Source organism: Epargyreus clarus, unplaced genomic scaffold, assembly GCF_041222505.1.
Source record: "Epargyreus clarus isolate Ecla_fem2 unplaced genomic scaffold, WU_Ecla_fem_2.2 ptg000034l, whole genome shotgun sequence".
In the NCBI taxonomy this organism is placed as follows: domain Eukaryota; kingdom Metazoa; phylum Arthropoda; class Insecta; order Lepidoptera; family Hesperiidae; genus Epargyreus; species Epargyreus clarus.
The window spans coordinates 7596167-7617331 of NW_027332239.1; the positions used below are offsets into that span (position 1 = coordinate 7596167).

A 21165-nucleotide genomic window follows, 5' to 3' on the forward strand; every position below is an offset into this window, starting at 1 on the left:
GAGTGAAATGACTCTGCTCAGTGGTGTGAATATGCAGTTCTGGAGGAGGATTATATATTAGTGCCATTTGCGGTTGATACTTAGCATGACGCCTGTCTTTTTGGAACATTTTCAAGAGGCAGTGATTGACTTTGTTTAATTCCTATTTAATTCGTAAATAATCATAAATTTTACACACTAAATAAACATAAATATACACATTGTATGAAATAATCGTATTTATATAAATGATGTCCATAATATTATAATTAAATTAACAGTTAAACATTTTTGTGAAGAGAATTTCATAAGAAAAAAAATATTTACTTTTAAATCAATTAAAATTGTGCTGAGAACTAAATATTTTATTTTAAAATATAAAACACTACGAAATTGAAAAGCAGTTGGAAATTTGTTTCAATGTTTATAGTTTATATCTACCTCATCGCCTAATTATTTTACTAGACAGTACAGACAAAATCAATAGTTTATGTTAATATTCATAATAACGTTCGTACCGCTCAATATTGTCCCAAAAAATATATTTTATGAAACGATTTATTATTCATATTTAACGATTTATTATTATGAGCATATTTAGTCTATAATTTATCTATCAAATAAGACAAAAAACTACTAAATTATCTGTTGTAATTTTATTTTATGGGTTGGTTGATTTCATTTCATCAACCATAAGAAATAATAAACATTTTAATTTTATTATTTCATTGATTCAACAGTTTGAGATGTGTCATTATATATTTTAGGATAATAAATGTTTAACAATGAATAAGAATTTCGAGCGGTGTTCACATTGCAATCGTCGCAAATGGCTCGCAACAGGGTGTCTTCGCAAGTGGTTGAAACCAATGGAATGTAAACATTTACAACGGACGATTGATAACAAACTAGATTTCAACAATTCTGATATAGTGAATTGTGTATTTTTACCAGAGCGAAAGCCACCAGTGAACACAAGTAAATTCGTCAAATTTTGGAAAAACAAGCTCTTCTTAACTGGCAGTGTGAGATCGCTGCAACGATATTTCGGTAATAAAAATAATGATGGTGAATACATTTGTAACCATAACAAAAGCACTGATCCGTGTTCATCATCAGACAAACGGCTGATTGCCGGCGAGATTCGGAAGGATTCCGAGCCCGACAGGCAGATCATGAAATGCCAACATTCAGACGGCCACTCTGTTCTTCGAGGACATCATCAACATTCATCCCTAGAAACTTGTGCTATTTACTGCCAATTGTCTAAGTAAGTGACATGAAATTAATATGGAATTTATAGCTTGAGTCCAAACATTTACTTAAAATTAAAAAAAAAACTGATTATGCTCCTTCAGAAATGACCATCTTTTATACTTGTTAAAGCAACTATAGGGCAACTATTAAATTGTTTTTTCGTCCAAAATGTATGTAAAATGTATGCTTACTTGAATATATTTTTTTAATTGCAAAATTTTATTACAGGCATGGCTGGTACTGGGGAGGAATAACTTCCAGTGAAGCTGAAAAACTTTTGGCCGGGCAACATGACAATGTATTCCTCGTAAGAGACTCATATGACTCAAGGCATATTCTCTGTGTCTCTTTCCGTTGTGTGGGTCGCACTCTGCATGCGCGCCTTCGACATGCCAATGGACTGTTTTCGTTAAACAATGAAACATTTGTGCCACCAAATCGAATATCAGAGCACTGTGCAACCGTGGATGTAAAGTCAAAACTGTTTGAAATGCCTGTGAAACTAGCCAGACCATTGAACAGGTATACTATATTCATGAAGAGCATGTCAAATACAACTCGCTTAAATATTATACACACATGCTTTTGGTTTCAGATTTGCAAGACTGGACTCCTTACAAATGATCTGTAGGTTTGTTATCAGACAAACGGTGTCGGAGAATGCTTGGGGAAGGTTACCACTACCACTAAATCTTATATCTTACGTATCTATGGGCAGTGACTATATTGTACCTTCATAGTAGAAAAGATTGCCTTATAGTGCCTTGTAGTTATGTACTGATTAGCACCTCTTACATTTAAGGCTTTACTTTCAATGGTAATCAACATATCTTATGTGACTTTGTACATAAAAAGTGTTTATACATTTATACAGATTGAAAATGTTAATATTTTGTAATAATAAAGAATAACTGTACTGTGATTAATTTGTGGTTTTATTACATTGAAAACAAAACTGAGTTATCACCATGTTATTTATATGCCATTACCAAAAACAAATGTATTTTTTTCATTTGTTTAAACATACCTATATTGTTACAAGGAGTGACTGATTCCTGGTTGATCAGACAAGCACTATTTTTTTTTCCAAAAAAAAACAGTACAAAAATATCCTACCAAAATACTTAAAAGGTTCATTTTATAGCTAAAATACCAAATAGCTGATTGAACTGAAGTTCTAGACTCATTAAAAATATTGTTTGGAGCATTAAGTGAGGTAAAAATGGGCGTATAAAAGGGGAAGGCGGAGGGGAAAAAGTCTAGACCAGAAGTAGCAAACTAGCGTAGTGCCCATCTAATAGTATACAGCCCTAGGTGGTACCCATGGACATTGTTAATCATCCCTAAAAAGGATTGCGTATACTCTGTAGTTTTCCACTCATATGTTACTAGTTATATAGAACGAACCTAATTTATGTATAGAACCATTTATTATAATGCCTCTTGTAGTTCTCTATCACAAACACCCTTGAAACACAGTAGCACTTAACACAGCTTGATAAAAGGCAGAAATAGATGTAGCGGAGTCGAACCAGTAACGGTTTTAGCACTACTACTACTATTGGTACATTCAAGTCAAAAATATCAAGCAAATCCTATACTTCATATTATGAAACATGGCGTGGTATGACTAATTCCTGGTTAATAATTTCCTCCTCATGCATATGTACCTCTTTGCCCTTATCGCAGTTATAATATATTTGGTAGTTAGCAAAACCGGACGAATATTTCAATTTAGTGTTATATACTTGGAAAATAAGAAATAATTGCTTGTGTCTGATATTTGCGTGTTATATAAATTTGTGATAAGTTTAACTCATTGGGGAGTATGCACATTCATAAATTTAATATATTTTGAGTGTAACATTAAGAATAGTGGCTAAATCAAGGAGATCATGGAAAGGCATGGTTCATATCGCAATTCTATTAATCAAGGATGTCATCAAAATGAATGTCGGCAAACTTGTACTTATTGCCAAATATCAAAGTAAGTAAAAGTTTTAAAGGAACTCTTCGTGTTTCGTCATCGGCAGCGCAACCCTTTCATTCATTCACAATGCATATTTACCTTCTAAGGTATACCTATGTAAAATAACAATCGCACACCTTCAACGCTTCCTAAATTTTATTGCGTTGGGGATAATATGTAGACTGATGTGTCAATTTTTATTTTAGTATTTAAATATCTACCTGACCGGGATCGAATATGGATTTTTTTTCAATGGCGGATCCGTTCTGTGAACACAGGCATAACTTCAAATAAACAGCTTTTTTAAAGGTATTTTTATTTCAGATGTGGCTGGTATTGGGGGGGAATAACTGTGAAGGAAGCTAATGAACTTCTCGCTAAGGAAAATGACAAAGTATTCCTCGTGAGAGACTCATCTGACTCGAGGCATATTCTCTGCCTCTCATTTCGATGGAAGGGTCGTACCATTCATGTCCGCTTTGAACATGCCAATGGACTTTATTCCTTGGATAATGAAACATTTGTGCCACCAAGTCAAATATTACAATATTGTACGACTTTGAACGTCAAATCAATCGAACTTAAAGTTAAAATCGAACTATCGAGGCCCTTATGCAGGTATACTATCCAATATAGGTACTTATGTTATACCACGTTATACTTAGAAGTTATAATAATTAACATAATCTATAATATTTTGTGCTGCGTGTAAGTATGATTATTGCTATTGTAAAATAAAGTTTCGTATATTTATAAGAATTAAGCTTAAGGAGAAAAGCATATTTAAAGGGCGGCAAAATGTACCGAACCCATCCTACGCCGTCCCCAGCCTAAGAGCCGGTCCACACGGCGCGTTGCGTCGACGTTGCGCTGTGGGTGCGTCGTTTTACATACTAATAATCATAGTGTTCACACGGTGCGCGCGTCGACGCAGCGCACCGTGTGAACACTATGATCCGGTACGGCCTGAGGGCTACGGTATCCCCTGCCTGTCGTAGGAGGCGACTAAAAGCGGGCTTCCGGGGTTGCGGGCGGCAAGAGTGGGAGCTCGAACCGTCCAGCAAGCGACCCCGGGAAGGACTGCGGTAGGTGTGGTCGCATACCGTCGTAAACACTAGATGGTGTCGGAGGAGCGGAAACTGCTCCTCCAGTTGTGTTCCGTCGGAGACCCCGGAGTTCTCAAAAAGGTGTCGCCTATATTTTAACAACGACGCAACTGATTATAACGTGTTTAGGCTTTTTGTCTGTCGAGTTTATTTCTATAAACAGCCATAGTATGTAAACAGCATTCACTTTACGTGCATATAGGTACAATAATGTTAAATGTATTAATTTCAGATTTGCAAAGCTGGACTCCTTACAAAAGATCTGTAGATTTGTTATCAGACAAACGATGCCACAGAATACTTGGGACAAGTTACCACTACCACCAAAACTTATAGCTTATGTATCTACGGGGAGTGACTATTTTTGTAGCAAATAATACTGATTATGGTACTTGTATATAATTGTATTTGTGATATACGTTTTATATGATAACCTACATTTTATTGACGAAGGGACTCCAGTTTTTTTTTTACATTTTTGAATGTTCTTGAATTAGAATCTTGCAGTTTAACTAAATACGTATCTTTATCTGTATTGAGTTCGTTTATTTCATCTGTTTATCAGTTGACAAAATATTATTTATATCACGGCGTGCGTAAATGGACGTTTTACGCACGCTTCGCGTGCGCAAAACCCCCATTTCCGACCCCGTAATATAAAATTTTATACAACACGCGGACGAAAAATGTTTTTCTGACTCGTGTGATTGCAGTCCTCGCCTGCGGCTCGGCCTGCAAACTCACACTTGTCAGAAAAAAATTTTTCGTCCTCGTATCGTAATGTACTATTAGTTGGACATAATGAACACTTAGAACATTGTACCTATGTCATATATTTAACGCAAGAAACCCAGCGGAGTTCAGTTAGTAAGTAATTAAGTATATATAAATATAGTGAATCCTATGCAAATGTGGAGAGTCTTTCACTTAAAGTCATGAAACGTAATGTAGTATGATCCTTACTAATATTATAAATCTGAAAGTAACTCTGTCTGTCTGTCTGTCTGGTTGTCTTTTCTTCACGCCTAAACCACTGAATAGATTTTAATGAAATTTTGTACAATGATAGTCTAAAACCCGAGAAAGGACATAGGATAGTTCTTATCCCAGAAATCCCACGGGAAATAGGGGTGGCGATCTAAGATCGATTAATCGGAGAATCGATCTTTCGGACCATAAAAATCGATATTTCGATATTTTAATCGATATTAGTAAGGATTGAATCGTAAACTATGCATTTGATCAAGACTCAAGTGATAATCTTTAGCAAAGTTGTTGTCTATGAGCCCACGAAGGTTTCAGAGTTGGAATGAAGGTACAAATTTTCAGTTTTATGTATGTTAGTATGTTATATTATTTTCTTTTAAACGCGGGCGAAGCCGCGGGCAAAAACTAGTAATTAATAAATGAAATCTCCTTGTTCCTCCTTGTCTTTATCACAATATGCATATCTATATACGAATATAGTTTGTATTTCTTAGAAGAGTGGCCTGAACAGATTACATGAATGATTGATTACATGATTACACCTACCTAAGGTGTAGTCCGCGCCAATGACATTTCATCTATGGTCCACGCCAAACTTTTAGTCCGCTCTGAAATTGCGACGCGCTGGTCTAGTCAGAGAGCCAATGCGGTTGAACTCAACAACAAGCATATACTTCGTAGCAACAGTAAGGGCACACTAACGCAGCTGTGTACCCCTGAACTAAAGCGGATAGCAGACGGGTGCCGGGAGGTCCTGCGCTGTCTTCATCTCGCTAATATATGCAATTTGCTGTTGCGACGCGACTCGTTTTTATACTCAGAGCGGACTAGAAGTTTGGCGCGGACTCTACCTATTATTATAATTTGTTATTATAAAATTACTTGTGTTTCATAGTGGCAACGACATAATATGAACTTATTATAACGATAAGTAAAATGGACCAAGATCATGCACAAAATTAATACACATTGAATAAACCAGAGATCATGGAAAGCTAATATTCATATAATTATACTAAAGAATTTACCTACAAAATATATTTCGTTAGTCTTACTAATTATAGGATTGAATATCATTTAAAATATAATGAGACAAAGTACCTTAATATATAAAAATACATGACAGGAATATTATTGGAATAATTATATTTATAAGCTTTTAATGGGATGTTAATAGTAAAGTTATAACATTTATGAACTTTTAGATGTTGTCTATAATTAAAATGTATAAATGCAGAATTGAAATAAATTAAACAGTTTACAAATTATTTATTTATTTATCAACCAAAAATACTGTTACAATTATTTCTACCCATGACAATTATAACCTTAATTGTTCACTTAAGTGTATTAACTCCTAGCATGTTTTTTGCCTGAAACAAAAATAAATAATTATTTATGGTGCATTATGATTTTTTGGACTGGGCTTGGATTGCGAAATCTTGGTAACTTTTGGTAGTATGATGCTTATTCTCTATATCGAAAAATTCTGAAGAGTCAGGAAGGCTGATTTTAATTTAAAAAAAACTAGAGATGTATAATTAAATTAATAAAAAATCTAGCTGGGAGGAGGCACTTTTCAATATCTGTTTTATGGCGCCATGTGTAAGGGCTTGCTTATACGAGTAAAGGTAAAATTTTACACACTAAAATAAATCTTACGAGAATATTATTTTTTCTTACATTTACTAGGCCTTGTATGTAAGCCGTATCTACAATCATCATGAAATGGGAGGTCTTGCGGGGGGCAGGAAATTCGGGTCTCGGGTTCCCCTTTGCCCGGACAGATTATCTGGTTGTCGAATACCCCACGGATTTCTAATATTTATTCATAATAATATAATGTTATGTAAAACCTTTGATAAGTAAAATAGAAAGATACTTCACAGCCTTAAAATTGGATGACGCCATAAAAGGCTGATTAGGCAGTTATTTTTTAAATGCTTGACAAATAAAAAAAAATAAAATTATGACATTTCTATTCAGTGACTTCACTGGTGTTGCGCGTAAAGTGTGGATATATATGTTTGTCTCTTTCTACGTTACGCCTCAACTTTTCGTGTTACACTTGATTTTACTCCTAATAAAATTTCCGTACCGGGCCTTATAACTCAAATCGTTTCTTAAGGAGTAAACTCCAAAAACATTTTTAGAGAAAATGTAGGTAAGTTTAAATTACTAATACTACGTAATTTACGTAAAAAATAATTAAGTATTTCAAATATTTTAGGGACATAGCACGGAGAAGTGGAAAACCTTGTTAGGAGTGATCAATCTGTGTTTAAAACATTATAATATAAAAAAAGTATCAAAAATAAACCGGTCGGATAATAGATGGGTCAATCGTGTAGGGGCGCGAACAACTTCAAATGGGAGTATGGTCCGGCCTCCGCCCGCACATACATTGAGCGTGCGAGGCGGATAACGAACTTCCCCGTATCTACTCTGTTCCCCTATTGGTACTAAACGTATTTTCCTTACCGTAACGAACGCAGCAGTTAACGTTTGTGGAGCGACAGACACTGGGTTCATATTTAGTGCGGTCTGAATCAGCTCCGCGTCTCTTATCCTCGATTTCACGAAACTCCGAGTAGCACTGTTATCCTGGGTGTTGTCCGTTAGATAGAACAATTCCGATGCTTTGTATATACCGGCAAGTCCAACTCGCCGGATGTACCAATTAAACTGTAACGTTGAAGATTAAACATCTGATAAATTTAAAGAAATTAAAGATATTCGTCTACAACAACAATTTCGCCTCATATATTTCAGACTAGCTGACCCGTGCCTATTTTCTTGAGAGTTAATTATATATTTGTGATGCAATTATGTCGTGAAAACTAATATAGAGCAACATTTTTGATGAACATTATGTTCGTCTATACCGAACCTTTAGTCAGCGCACGCCGGTAAAGCATCACATCTTTCCCAATTTCCGCTGACTTGATATACATATGCCATTATGTTTCTCTGTTCTTATTGTTCAATTATAACAAAATTTAGCCTATAGCACTCCTGAATAGTGCAGCTTCCTGAATATGAAAGAATTTTTAAGATCGGTTCAATATTTCCGAAGATTTGCCTTTACAAACAAACAATTAAAGTTACCTCTTTATAATATTAGTATAGAAGTATAGATAGTAAGTTTTTTGCGCAGATAGCACTGTCTCTTTCTGGATTTCCGTACCCTTAGTATAAGATTTCATCGAGAATTACAATGATTAACATTACCATGACATATTTTAGTTCCTAAAATTCCATCAGAGGCACTGCTTCTAGATGTGTAAATGTGAATGGGCAAACCCCATGAATGGGCAATGGGATCAACTCTGTTATGGGAATGTTTGCTTTTTGGATTATTACTTTTGTTCTAGTTCGCTATAATAAATTATTTATGCAAGTCAATATCAAGTTACTTACGTCAACACTGCGGTCGCCCGTATGGTAGCAAATATCGTCTACTAATGACAATAAAGTTGCTAAGCAATTAGGAACATTGTTAGGCAGCGTTTGAATCGCCATAGCCTTTGGCCACGTACTCCTGAAATAAAACAATGAAGCGAGATTATCAGCAGAACCAACTGTTATTATAGGTGTAGTATGAAGAATGGTACTACATATAAATAGAACTGCAAAAGTACTAACATTTTATAAATCTCAGTTTAAAAATAAAACAATTACAATGAAAACTTACTTATAGGGTCCTATCATCTGTAGTCTTGTCATTATAGCATCTTCTATTTGCTGAGCTGGTATTTTGGATTCTTTCAAATCTTGTTTCGGCCACTGAATCAAAAACAAAAACTAATTAATGCAATAATATTAAAGGCTAAGTTAATAGAGTTTAGTATTCTTAGTAGGTGCACTTACTGCTTTCATTTGCTCAACAAGTTGTTCATTACATCTAACGTTAAAATAATGAACGAGGTCTCCTCCTCCATTAGGGAATAAGCCATGGGATATGCCAGGATAGCCGGCCGCTTCAGCACCTTGGCTTAGTGAATCAACAGACCAACCATGCTTTGTTACAAATTCTAATGCTTTCGTCAAAATTCTGCTCTTCACATTTTCTTCATATTGATGTTCTTCATGTTCAGTTGCTACTACTTGCATAGGAGCTTCTGTATTTCGTATATTCTCATTCACACGTTGACAGTAAAATCTTAATGTTCTTTGGGCGTTACTTATTGGAACTAATGGGAGCGGTTTTACAAATCTACGCCCGATCCTTAACGCTGTTAACAAAATAGTACTGTGTCTTATAAAACATTACTTAAGTATGTACATTACGTATTTACAAAGAAAGAAAAATAAAATAACTAATTATTATAAATTATTTTTAATTGATAACTTCATAATTAGATGGGCGTATCGGTCTTTTGTGTCTGGATCGTATAAATACATTCTGATAAACATGCTAATAGTCCTTCAATTAGATGGAAAGCATTAAGAGCAGAGTGAATGATCTCTTTCTTCTTGTCTGTTGGTATTTTATCTAAGTAATTCCCGCCAACATTTACAGAGATTTCCACTCCTGCCTCAGGAATGGTTCTAGACTCTTCTATGTCTTTCAACTTTACTTCATAGTGAGCTTTAGACATGTTAAGTGCAACTCTTAATTTACTTAAATAATCCGCTTCAAGCATGTCTATACAATCTCTTATTCCAGTCACATTCTTTGTATCTCTTAAAAGTAAATATCTCAGGAAATTAAGAGTCGTAATTATGTGATCAGCAAGTTCTACTAAATCTGATTCAGCTCCGTGAGGCAGGTGGCAAATTTTTTTGATCATATCAATAAGTTCGGTACCCATGTAACAACTAGGCATCTCAATATTTTGCTTAAATACTTCATTAATATTTTCTTTGTATAGACTTATAACATAACCAATCATTCCAGAGTGGTTTGCAACATTTATAATGTACTTAATGAGTATACATCTACCCTTATGTTCAAATTTATGAATATGAGATTTAATGAGATTAACAGCATATTTACGAATGTATTCGTAATGTGAGAAAATAGCTATATTGATGAGGGCTTTACTTAAATCATAATGAATTGATGAAAGTTGGGCTGCAGGGCAATTATCGGGTATGTAAACAAATATTGCTTTACATAAAATGATTCCTTTATGTAATGGACCATACTCTGTAAAACCTAACAAATGAACAGCACACAACAAAATAGTATTCACTGTATATTCAGGAGAATAGACACAGGGAACCGCTGATTCTGGGACTTCAAAATGTCCTGAATGAGTAGCATAGAATAACCCAGACAATGTTGTCATATTTATTTTCTCTTTGTGTTCATAAGGCAATAATTCATCGTCAGCATCACTAGAAGTCTTTTTTCTAATACTGCTTGTATCTTCCTTGTGGCAGATATGGACATACGGTAGAAACTTCATAATATTCCTTACAAGAGTACACAGGTCTAGTATCATTGTACTAATGCACTGTCTAGCTTCACTTTTTGAATTCAATTCTGGGTCTAAATCTAGAAATATTATAGGCTTTCCCAGTAAACTCACAAGAAATGCTGATATTATTTGTTTTGTCCTAACATTAGCATCTTCCACAGATAGTTCTTTGACAAAAGGAGCGTAAAATGTTGGCAATAAGGAGTACACTCTAATAATCCGTCGGAATTGGGCATCATTCTCCATTAGCAAACGTTCCTTTCCCTGCAATTTATACTCGGGAACAGGAATTCCTTCAATATAAGTACTAATAGAATTCAAACACCATTCTAGTGATCTTCCACGCTTTATGGTTAGCTTCTTTAAAAGTTCTTGAACTGCAGTCAATACTATACTGAACTGTGCATCATTCTTAGCAATCTCAATTTGCTCTATGAATTCTAGAAGAGCTTCTTCTGGCACAGCTTTCTGAACAATTGTTAGAAGAAATTCTTCACAAGCTCCCTGCAGTGACGGCTTTATAATCATTGTGTTATCTTCCACCTTGCCTATCACCATGGACATCAGATCCCAACAATTGTCTTTAAAGCTACTGAGATATTTCTCATCATTGGGTACGCTGAGCGCTGCCTTGTAGTCCCCAGCGTCCAATAACGATGAAATTAAATCCAAAATATCAACACTTTGATCCATGATGAATTTTACAAAGAGTTCTTATTTCCAATAAAATGAACTCTGAAATTAATTACCTACAATGTATTACTGGACATATACTTCTATTTTAAATAATGAATATATGGAAATGCGTACTACTTTCATGTTCCACTTTTTCGTTTAGAAAAATGCTGAGGAAAACGGATATAACCATAGCTTTGTCGGTGATCTCGAAACATGTAAGTATTTTTTTCGTAAGCACGAGGAATTTGACTCTACTATGAATATAAAAGTACTTACAGTAAAAAATCTTCTGGAAATTACTCATTGTCAAGTACTTTCGCCTAGTTGATATTGATAATTCGCAAAATTATCTTATGTTAAAATATGCTGAATTGATTGAAATACAATACAGATATAATGCACTATTTATCAAAGACACATGCAGCTGGTAGGTTCATTAAAATAACTTTGGGAAAATCGCAATAATTACATTCAGTTTCGTGAATTTCGTGCTTTCAATGTTTCCATTTAGAAATACAGATTTCATTCAAATGAGTTATGACTTTGACAGAACAGATGAACAATACTCTACAAAACCGCAGACTACAAATACACACTTAGACAGATTATCAATAAGAATAATGTCATTCTGGCAATAAATAAAAGATATAATGCTTAAGCTAGAAACATTCTCCGTTTTTCTAGTATACAGATAGTTACAGGTAAATCCAAGTGTTAAACAGTCCGTTACTGACGGATTTGACCCTATGATGTGATATCAAAAAGTTTACCGTTTTTGAGATTTTTTTAATTTATTTTTAGTCATTTTTTCCTAAAATGCACACTCGAGAAAAACTGAACTTCTAGTTACTGTTTTTTTTTACGGTCTTAGAATAAAATAGATAAATTATGATATTTATTAAATGTCAAAGATTGATTGATTTTGAGAGAGAAAATTTACTACTTCTACCTAATAACAGCAGTGTTAGGCGCTGCTGTGTTCCGGTTTGAAGGGTGTGGTAAGGGAGATAGACTTTTCCGAGGCGTTCCAGCTTAGTCCTCAGGGGTAGCGGCGCATCTGTGGCCGACCTCAGGTAATAATATCTAATCCTATCTGGGGTTGATTACAGATGTCCATGGGCGGCAGTAGCCACTTACCATCAGGTGGACTGCATGCTCGTCTGCTACTCTCATATTATAAAAAAAAAAAAGAAAAAAAAACTTCCTAGGTTGTTGCTTAGATATTAAAACTATCTTAGCAACATTAAGAAAGATGGTGGCGCCTTTGGCAAACCTATTTAGACTTTGGGCCCAGTGAGTGCCCAGTCACACTCATAGATATATGTCGTATTCTAGCTTTGTGACATTTCTTTAATTATAATGTCACATATCTACTGCTACTTAATATCTTTTAGTAGTTTTTACTGGGTCAATGACTACGTGCAAAATATACGACGCCACATCAAGGAAAGAAACTATTATTGTGAATAGTGTTGTCAGCTATCCATTGTCAACTTGTCATCTTGTCACAAGATTTTTGTGTCATGTTGTGGGATGATTGTTATTAAATGATAACATGTATCATCTTAATTTCTTTAATTAATATTAAATAGGCAGGCGTATAACCTTTCACTCACGGTTAAATGGAAGAAAAATATATTCAAACACGTAATACTATGCACTTTATTCTTATTTACTTTGTCAAGTCAACAACTTTATGATCTGTTTATTCTGAGTACTATAAGCAGAATATAATATTTTCAAGAATGGCTGGAAAGCAGAAAAATATTTTTACTAGAAGTAAACCTTTGATGAATATTTACAGTGGGGTTGATCACGAAGGGAAAGAGGTAAGACAGTTTACAGACAGAGGTAGGACAGACAGACAAGAAACATGTTTATAATATGTTATAAATTATTTTGTGATTGTATTAATAGAAATATAGACAAAGAAAAATAATTAACTGTACAAATTTAAAAATAATTGATCCATTGTAATTATTTTATGAAACTTGTTTTTTTTGTTATTATAAAAAATAATTATATACAAATACAATAAATAGGATGTAATACAGAATTTTTCACAAGTTCATAAACTATACATTATTATTTTCTATTCGAGAAAACTTAGTATACTCTATTATTTTGATTAAATTAGGTCGAAGTGCGTGAAGATGCTGAACAATTAGTAAAATGGCATGAAATATCAGATGCACTTGTCGCAGCCGGCTACTACAGGGCGCAGTTGCAAGGGCTGTCAGCATTTGATAAAATTGTGGGAGGCCTCAGCTGGTGCATCGAGCTGTGTGATATTGATGTGGACATTAGTCTTCTCTTTGAGGAAAATCTTACCATTGGAAAGAAAATGTATGTTATATTTCAATTTTATGACCAGTATGATGGCCTGATAAATTGTTACTATCGTACACTAATTGACTTCTTTAACCTATCCCATTAGTACAATCCTTCTTATACACATTCTGTTATCTTACAGCAAGATGTATGAGTTGGGTACACGCATGTTAGCTGGAAGAAGTGTGGCTGTAATGCATGTACAGTCAAATCTTGCAAAAAAACATTAATGTTCAGAAAATTGTATAGTTAAATAGTTACATTTTCTCCCAAAAGCAATTATACCTGACATAATTCACGTCAATCTACCAATCCTAAAACAAAATTATTTAAGAAAATTATTTATACAGTCTCCCAGACATATAAATAAAACTTGTGTAAACATGTACTTTCATATTATCCACAAATTAATCCTATTTTGTTGTACCATTATCTTTTTCCATTCCAGAGCATTAACAGAGAAAATTGTAAAAATCCTGCCAACCATGAAGTGCCCTTATACTGTAGAACCCCATCAAATACAAGGCCTAGATTTTATTAACATTTATCCATTGATTCAGTGGTTGATCAAATATTCGAGTGAGTTCAGAGAGGCTAAGGAGGATGAGCTGCGTAAGTTTGCGGTCATGCAGTATGAGAAGGACCACATATTTGAATCGGACCGAGCATATTTTTTGCAGAGAGAGAAACTACTGAAAAATTTAAGAATTGTTCAGGTAATACAAATAGCTTTATATTTTTATAATGACATTAATTACTATAATTTATTGGAGCCTGAATTGGTCATCAATTCATCACTATTACCAACCCATTGTTGTCTTATGGTTAAACATGAGTTCCTCAGTACTGGGTCTAAAAATTAAACCTCCATAATGAAAATAATATTTTTAGATTAGTCTAGTGTCTGCTTTTATGTCATTATTTTGGAACTCTTTCTGTTTTTTGTATATAAGATACATTGATTTTATTCTTTTTCAACATTGTCACAGGATCTGTACAAACCATGCAGAGTAAGAAAAAGAAAAGGTGCGCTACCAGCGAATGAGTTAGAACAAGTCAATGCTGTGCTCTCAGAGTATGATCAGAGGATGCTGATGCACATTTCTAATAACCCAGATGAAGCCAAGAAAGATGAAGGACTTGACTTCTTAGTAAGGCTTAGTTATTTATTTTATATAGAATAACATAATGTATTTCATATAAATCATACACAATAATACACAGAAATAATAATTGTTATCCAAAAATTGTAGCACTATTTTGATGAAAATTGTTAAAAAAATCTTGTCTAGAAAAAAGTAGCATATCAAATTGTATAGAGTTCACACTATTGTTAAGTATTATAATTATGGTACAAAAAATAGCACTAATGGTTATGTCATTGTTATTTTTATTTAATTGGTATTTTTTTTTTGCAGTATGATTATGAAAAGGCTTTAGCTGACCCATCTGAAATAACTATTGAAGTAAGTAACAATGCTTAGAAGTTTATATGTACATTTTGTTTTTCTTTTTCATTACAAATAGTATTTTTATGAAGAATATATAAATACATGTCATCTGGTGGACTAAAACTTTGTGTAGGCTTTCAATTGTAATTGGAGTTGATTATTGAGTTCTTTGGGTGGTAGAGATCATTTTTATTAGGTGAACTGCATCTTTGTTACCACATCGTTTTTATCAATTTATTTAACTATTAATTTATTACATGAAATAAAAAAAATCATATTGTTACATATATCTAATTATATTATCGTTTTAATTGTAGGCTGCACGGTTTGAAACGCAAAATGATGGCGATGGAAATAATGCAGATACAAAACTACATTATGCAGTGTTACATTCAGAAATAACTGGTGATGTACCCAAGGAACTTGAGGAGAGTGAGAAGTTGAAGTATTCTGAGGACATTGATCGGTTGACTAGGAAAATAGATGCAATGGAAGATGAAATAGATATAGTGAGAAGGGAACATGAAGAGAGGATGGATAGTGCTAAGAAGCAATACAGTAATATAATGGGCAAGTTACAAAGAATAACGCGAAAGTTAATGAAGACGGATGACTACAGGTATATTATTTAAAACTCTTAAATATGATTGTTAATCCAGTCAGTTAAACATAGTTTTTGTCGTATTTTCATTTAAAGCTGCATTAATTCACTAATTACTGGTATTTTGTTTTTGCTACATAAGTGACATAGAAAAATTATGATGTACTTTTCAGTGATAAAAATGTAAAAGATTTCTATAAATCACTCAAGGAACTTGCTCGGGAAAGAAATGAACTTTTAAAAATTATTCAACATAGAGAGATGGAGCACAAGAAACTTATGGAAGAATTGAAGTAAGTGCCTTAATTTAGTAAACGTAAGTACATTAAAACATTTTTTTGGATCTCTACATATTTTTAGGATAAATAAATGTGGTGCATTTCCCTTCAAGTAAAGCGATTTCTGAGTAATATAGGAGGGACATTGCCGACCGAAATTGCGTAAATATACGTGGTGTGGGAGAGTTACTTTTCCGAGGCGTTCCATCTTAGTCCTCAGGGGTAGCGACGCATCTGTGGACGACGTCAGGTAGGAATATCTAGTCTTATTTGGGGATGATTACAGATGTCCCTGAGCGGCAGTAGCCACTTACCATGAGGTGGAATGCATGCTCGTCTGCTACTCCTATATTATAAAAAAAACTTGTTATGTTGCAGGGAAGCTAAAGAATCTGATGTGGAAATTGAAGAGGTACCTCTCACACCAGCAGAGTTGAAGGAGTTTCAAGAGAGGGAAACAAAGATGAAGAATTACTTAAGCGGCGTGAAATTAGAATTAGGACAGTTGAACCGTCAAATACTGAGATATTCCATAGCTATAGATGAAGTTCCTGGCACTGCGGAGCTACTACAGTACGAGAAGAGATTCATAGAGCTTTATAATCAAGGTAATTAAGCTTTATTTTCATCATTTTAAAAACTGGCCAAGTGAAAGCCAGAGTCGCAAACAGTGGGTTCGCTATATTTTCGTCATGTGTTTACAACATTCTTATCTATTTTCTTATGTATTTTGTGAAGACAGCTTTCAATTAAAATTCATATTTATTATTAATACCATATATTGAGTTTCATGAGTTATACATGTTATATATAAGCCTTACGTAAGTTGCCAAACTTATATACCCAGAAATATTTAATATTAAAACTTAGACTGGCCTGGAATTGAATTTATGACCCTTAGACCCTTTAACCGTGTGATAATCAAAAATTGGGATCCCTGAAGTAATTTTTGTTTTATACTCTTTCCAGTTGCATCGAAACATAAAGAGACTAAGCAGTATTACATATTTCATAATACACTTTATGAAGTTAAACTTTATACTTCTAAGGAACTGAGCCTATTGAATTCCATCCTTGATAACTATGATGAGTAAGTATTAACTTTTTGCTTCAACTAATTCAATTTTTTTTACTAAACATATATGTCTTCTAAGATTTGTAGGTTTGCTGTGGTTGTTCTTAATTGTATTCCTGTTAATATTTTATAATTTTATGCCTCCGCAAAGCGATTACAAAGTACAGAATAATTTATTAATTTCTGCGAGATAACAGAAATATTTATTGTGAAGGAACTGTGTAGTAAGGAACACACACACACACACTGACCAACTAAGTCCTCAGAAGTAGCATCTGAGGTGGACCTCGGGGAGCAATTATTGTTATATGGGGTTGATTACAGATGTCTGTCGGCAGTAGCCACTTATGATCAGATAGACTGCATGCTCATTTGATAGTACTATATTACCTGTATTAAAAATGTATGTACAAATCATTTTTCAAGTCACATGTCTTAATTAACTATTAAATTTTCAGAGTAATGTCGTCAGCGAGAAAAAGGGAAGAGTTTATGAATCAGTTCGAGTCAATAGTAGAATGGGTGAACCAGACGGTGCGGAAGGTGGAGCTGAAGTTCAACCAGGAGAAGGAGCGCAAGGCGGCGCTGCACGGCGAGCTGGCGCGCCTGCTGGCCGTGCAGCGCCAGTACGCCGCCGCGCTCAAGCGCCTCGCGGCCGAGAGACAGAAAACTACCTCGTAGATGACAGAAACTATGCCTGTTTGGATACATGCAGTGGCGTAACTATACAGTAGCAGGACTGGCGAATGCCACGACCCCCAGCAGCAGACTAAGTTCGTCGGAGTTCCAGGGTAGAAAGTTGAACGGAGGCCCCCAGTGTAAAAAGTTCGCCTGTGATTCGATAATCTATTTTTTTTCGCTGACTGATACACATTTCGTTGAGTGAGTCGTTGTTTAGTTCTGACGACTTTTTTGCCGACGAGGCGCGGGGCGGACCGCCTCTTCCGCCGCCCCCTTAAGCCGCTAGAGACTCACAGCCTGTCAGGGCCCCAGAGGCTGCGAGCTTAAAGTTGATCATAAAAATCTTTGAAATGTGTATAAATCAGCGAAAAATAAATTCTCTTAAAATATTAATGTTCATGAAAAAAAAAAACAAAACGCCAGGACCAATGATTAGTGGTTACTAAAATACTATTCGGAAGAGAATAAATTCAATTAAAATCTAACGTAAATTTTCTTAGGACCCCATGCAATGAATTTGCGTCGTGTATCTTTATAGTTACGCCACTGGATACATATATGTATATAAAAATAATTTTGTTCACTAGTTTGTCTGTGGTGATCAGCATTATGATACTATTGTGGGTACAATAACTATGAGGCCATCTAGGAACTTATAATTTACATAGCATTTAACGCAGGAACAACACTTAACTGGTCCTCATTTAATATTATTGTACTTCTGTAACGCTTTCATAATAATAAAATACAGACAATATATTGATTTAAGAATTTCAAGTTGTAAAGATTATTCGCATGTATTGTATTTATTGTATGCTATGTTATAATCCTAGTTTAATGCATGCTTCAATTGCTGATACCACAATATAAAATGATATTATATTATTTAATATTAATTTCTTAGCAAATCTTTTATACACATTTGAAACGAATTTGCAAAGAGTAAATAAAAATATTGGGACACAACGAGTGCAATAATATTATCTTCCAATTTGATTCATCTATATTCTATAATTTCTAGTCCCGCAGATTCCAGATAAAATATAAAATGTGTATTTTAAAAGATGTAAAACTCCAATACCTACCTATGTATATGTAAATAGTAAGACTGAACATTTGTTTGTATTATTTAATTATGCACTTTTATATCGAAATAAAATATAATGAGTACATGTTATAGAATATAATATTTTTTTTAGTAACCCTGTTTATAATAGTGGCACTGTATAAATAATCACAAGATCAAAACATTTTTATACTTGAGGAATACTGCTTACTTGTACGTCAATTTAATTCTTAATAAAAAATACAATTAATGCATAATATATTTAACAGCAATAAGACAATGCTTTTTCATGCAAGTTTTTCACTTAATAACTGTCACTCCTGCTGGATAATTAATTACGATTAAATCTAACAATTGAAATTAAATATACCACATTGTACAGCCGTCAAATGATAGTAAAGTATGAATGTATTTTATTTTCAAACAAAATATTTTCATATTAAAATTTAAATATAATTGAATAAGAAATTACACGCGGTCGTATTTTGATAGGCACCTTTCAATCGCCTTATTCCAGTATAATATAAATAATAAAGTTATTTTTATTAAAAGAGTTGATGGACATGATAATCACGCAGTATGATCTCAGATATATGCATAATATATGTAATAAGTATACCGTATACGCTATATTGTTGTAAATAACAGTTCGTATCACGCCACGTGCAACATCACTATTCGTCAGAAATCAATAGATGTGCCGCCAAGATACGAGTCTTCAATATATTTTTATTTGTCTATGTTTGTTTCACATGTTAATTCTTATTGTAATTTTCTGAGAGATTCATTATGATTGTTCTAAGACACCGGCGTGTTCAAAATTATATTTCCGACTATCAATGTTTTGTTTACTTTCTATATTTTTTATTACGAGCCAGATTGTCCTTGACTCAGCACCATAGGTAGTCACCGTACTTGCAGTTGCCTTTTAGGCCGACTTAAGACGTATCTATCGATTTAAATCTACACTATCCGGCGTATCAAAGCGTGACAACGCCGCCGTGCGCGTGGCCCTTGTGCGAGCTGGCGTGGCCGTGGCCGTGCCCGTGCCCGTGCGAGTTGGTGCCGCTCTTCTTGTACATGGTGAAGGAGCAGAGCTCGCGGTTGGCGTTGGTCATCGCCATCGCGTGCGACACCACGTCGTAGCCGAAGAGCCCGTGCACTCTGTTCACCACAACGAGCGTTAAACCTTTCTGTGTCACACGCACCGTCCGCTCCTGATCTGATGATGTCGCTATCGCCATACCAAAGGATGAGTTAAGCTCCTGAAATGATATGAAGTTTGGCTATTATTCATTGTATTTGTTAGATGATTTAAATTCAGTCTTGTCTTACTCAGTTTGTTATTAATAATTAATAACGTATTAATTGTTGTCGGGTTTGAACCCAGTAGGTACTCTTAACGACAGATTTGTGATTGTGATTGTTATACCTATGCTAAGCAGGTACTAATTAATTAGTACTTGTTAGTGTTGCTATCAGCAGCATAATATTACTACTGTGATTTGTTGAACGACCATTTTCCTGCTATGGAAGGTAATAGTTACATAATGGCTATACCTTTACATCAAAATAGGTTCAATAAACTTTTAGTAATAGGTACATAATATAAAATAGAACCATGTTCTTAAAACTTGAAACGTAGGTTCAGTATTCTTTATAGAGAAAAAAAGTGGAAGCAATAAATGAGGAAAAAAACGTATTAAAAACATCGGATAAAAAATCGTTTATAAGTAAGCGACACTTCTAAATCTGAAAGGTGTCCATTATGCTATAGGTACCTATTGTTTTTTAAATGTGTACTGATTATTTTACATTTATTTACTGATAATCATAAAGAAAAATACGATAAGTAAGTAGGCACATAAAATAAGTACGTACTACTCGGACCAATAATTTATTGCTGATGAGTACAAGAATATAAGGGCCATTATCATACTGTTATTTAAGTAAAAATTAAATTAAGATTTTATTTTTGCACATAATAACTTACTCTGACTAAAGCCGCTCTTTCTTCACTTTTAAGTCCGTACACAGTCGCGACATCATCCTTGGAGAGGTGCGGCGCGCTCAGGCTGCCCATGACCATGATGTACGGCATATTTATTGTAAACACAAACACTTCTCTCTTAAATATTCACCGACGAACGGCTGAGATCATTTTTTGTTTATTGACAATAGAATTAGGCAATCAATTGATGAATATAACAATGTGTGACGAAGTACCACGAAGCCGGTAGCGGCCGCGACAGGTTGTGTTCATGTGAGTGAACTTTGCCA

The 21165-nt window shown here is 34.3% G+C and overlaps 4 protein-coding genes across 5 annotated transcripts; 2 read left to right on the forward strand and 2 right to left on the reverse strand.

The window, feature by feature from the left end:
• Positions 1-627: 627 nt before the first annotated feature.
• Positions 628-2162, forward strand: SOCS6 (suppressor of cytokine signaling 6). 2 transcript variants are annotated; one of them, XM_073091417.1, is made up of 4 exons: positions 628-1029; positions 1099-1249; positions 1465-1758; positions 1832-2162. In XM_073091417.1, the coding sequence occupies exons 1-4, from the start codon at positions 765-767 to the stop codon at positions 1974-1976; spliced, it is 855 nt and encodes a 284-aa protein (XP_072947518.1). In that variant the 5' UTR covers positions 628-764; the 3' UTR covers positions 1977-2162. The 2 variants fall into 2 exon arrangements, with proteins under 2 accessions (XP_072947518.1, XP_072947517.1); XM_073091416.1 differs by having other exon boundaries at positions 629-1249.
• A 4393-nt stretch (positions 2163-6555) lies between these two features.
• Positions 6556-11957, reverse strand: Coq9 (ubiquinone biosynthesis protein COQ9, mitochondrial). Its single transcript, XM_073091100.1, has 7 exons — positions 11679-11957; positions 9701-11459; positions 9169-9533; positions 8993-9084; positions 8719-8839; positions 7780-7983; positions 6556-6671 (listed from the first exon to the last, which is right to left on the reverse strand). The coding sequence occupies exons 2-7, from the start codon at positions 11415-11417 to the stop codon at positions 6636-6638; spliced, it is 2535 nt and encodes an 844-aa protein (XP_072947201.1). The 5' UTR covers positions 11418-11459; positions 11679-11957; the 3' UTR covers positions 6556-6635.
• Positions 11958-12905: 948 nt separating this feature from the next.
• On the forward strand, positions 12906-18994 carry fidipidine (coiled-coil domain-containing protein 93). Its single transcript, XM_073091698.1, has 10 exons — positions 12906-13231; positions 13540-13748; positions 14182-14449; positions 14723-14884; positions 15152-15199; positions 15502-15803; positions 15959-16078; positions 16442-16671; positions 17033-17153; positions 17597-18994. Exons 1-10 carry the CDS (start codon positions 13148-13150, stop codon positions 17817-17819), a joined length of 1767 nt encoding a protein of 588 aa, XP_072947799.1. The 5' UTR covers positions 12906-13147; the 3' UTR covers positions 17820-18994.
• On the reverse strand, positions 18988-21158 carry LOC140756237 (uncharacterized). Its single transcript, XM_073091703.1, has 2 exons — positions 20879-21158; positions 18988-20150 (listed from the first exon to the last, which is right to left on the reverse strand). The coding sequence occupies exons 1-2, from the start codon at positions 20984-20986 to the stop codon at positions 19866-19868; spliced, it is 393 nt and encodes a 130-aa protein (XP_072947804.1). The 5' UTR covers positions 20987-21158; the 3' UTR covers positions 18988-19865.
• Between the last annotated feature and the right edge of the window lie 7 nt (positions 21159-21165).

Excerpts from the sequence above, each read along its gene's own strand:
- Coq9 (XM_073091100.1), bottom strand. The coding sequence starts at position 11,417 with ATGGATCAAAGTGTTGATATTTTGGATTTAATTTCATCGTTATTGGAC. Across the intron at positions 9,534-9,700 it reads ATTAGCATGTTTATCAGAAT|CGTTAAGGATCGGGCGTAGA; the intron begins GTATTTATACGA and ends TTTTGTTAACAG. Across the intron at positions 8,840-8,992 it reads CAGATGATAGGACCCTATAA|GAGTACGTGGCCAAAGGCTA; the intron begins GTAAGTTTTCAT and ends GTTTTATTTCAG.
- LOC140756237 (XM_073091703.1), bottom strand. The coding sequence starts at position 20,986 with ATGCCGTACATCATGGTCATGGGCAGCCTGAGCGCGCCGCACCTCTCC. Across the intron at positions 20,151-20,878 it reads AAAGAGCGGCTTTAGTCAGA|GAGCTTAACTCATCCTTTGG; the intron begins GTAAGTTATTAT and ends ATATCATTTCAG.
- fidipidine (XM_073091698.1), top strand. The coding sequence starts at position 13,148 with ATGGCTGGAAAGCAGAAAAATATTTTTACTAGAAGTAAACCTTTGATG. Across the intron at positions 14,885-15,151 it reads ATGAAGGACTTGACTTCTTA|TATGATTATGAAAAGGCTTT; the intron begins GTAAGGCTTAGT and ends TTTTTTTTGCAG. Across the intron at positions 15,200-15,501 it reads CATCTGAAATAACTATTGAA|GCTGCACGGTTTGAAACGCA; the intron begins GTAAGTAACAAT and ends TTTTAATTGTAG.
- SOCS6 (XM_073091416.1), top strand. The coding sequence starts at position 765 with ATGAATAAGAATTTCGAGCGGTGTTCACATTGCAATCGTCGCAAATGG. Across the intron at positions 1,250-1,464 it reads ATTTACTGCCAATTGTCTAA|GCATGGCTGGTACTGGGGAG; the intron begins GTAAGTGACATG and ends ATTTTATTACAG. Across the intron at positions 1,759-1,831 it reads CTAGCCAGACCATTGAACAG|ATTTGCAAGACTGGACTCCT; the intron begins GTATACTATATT and ends TTTTGGTTTCAG.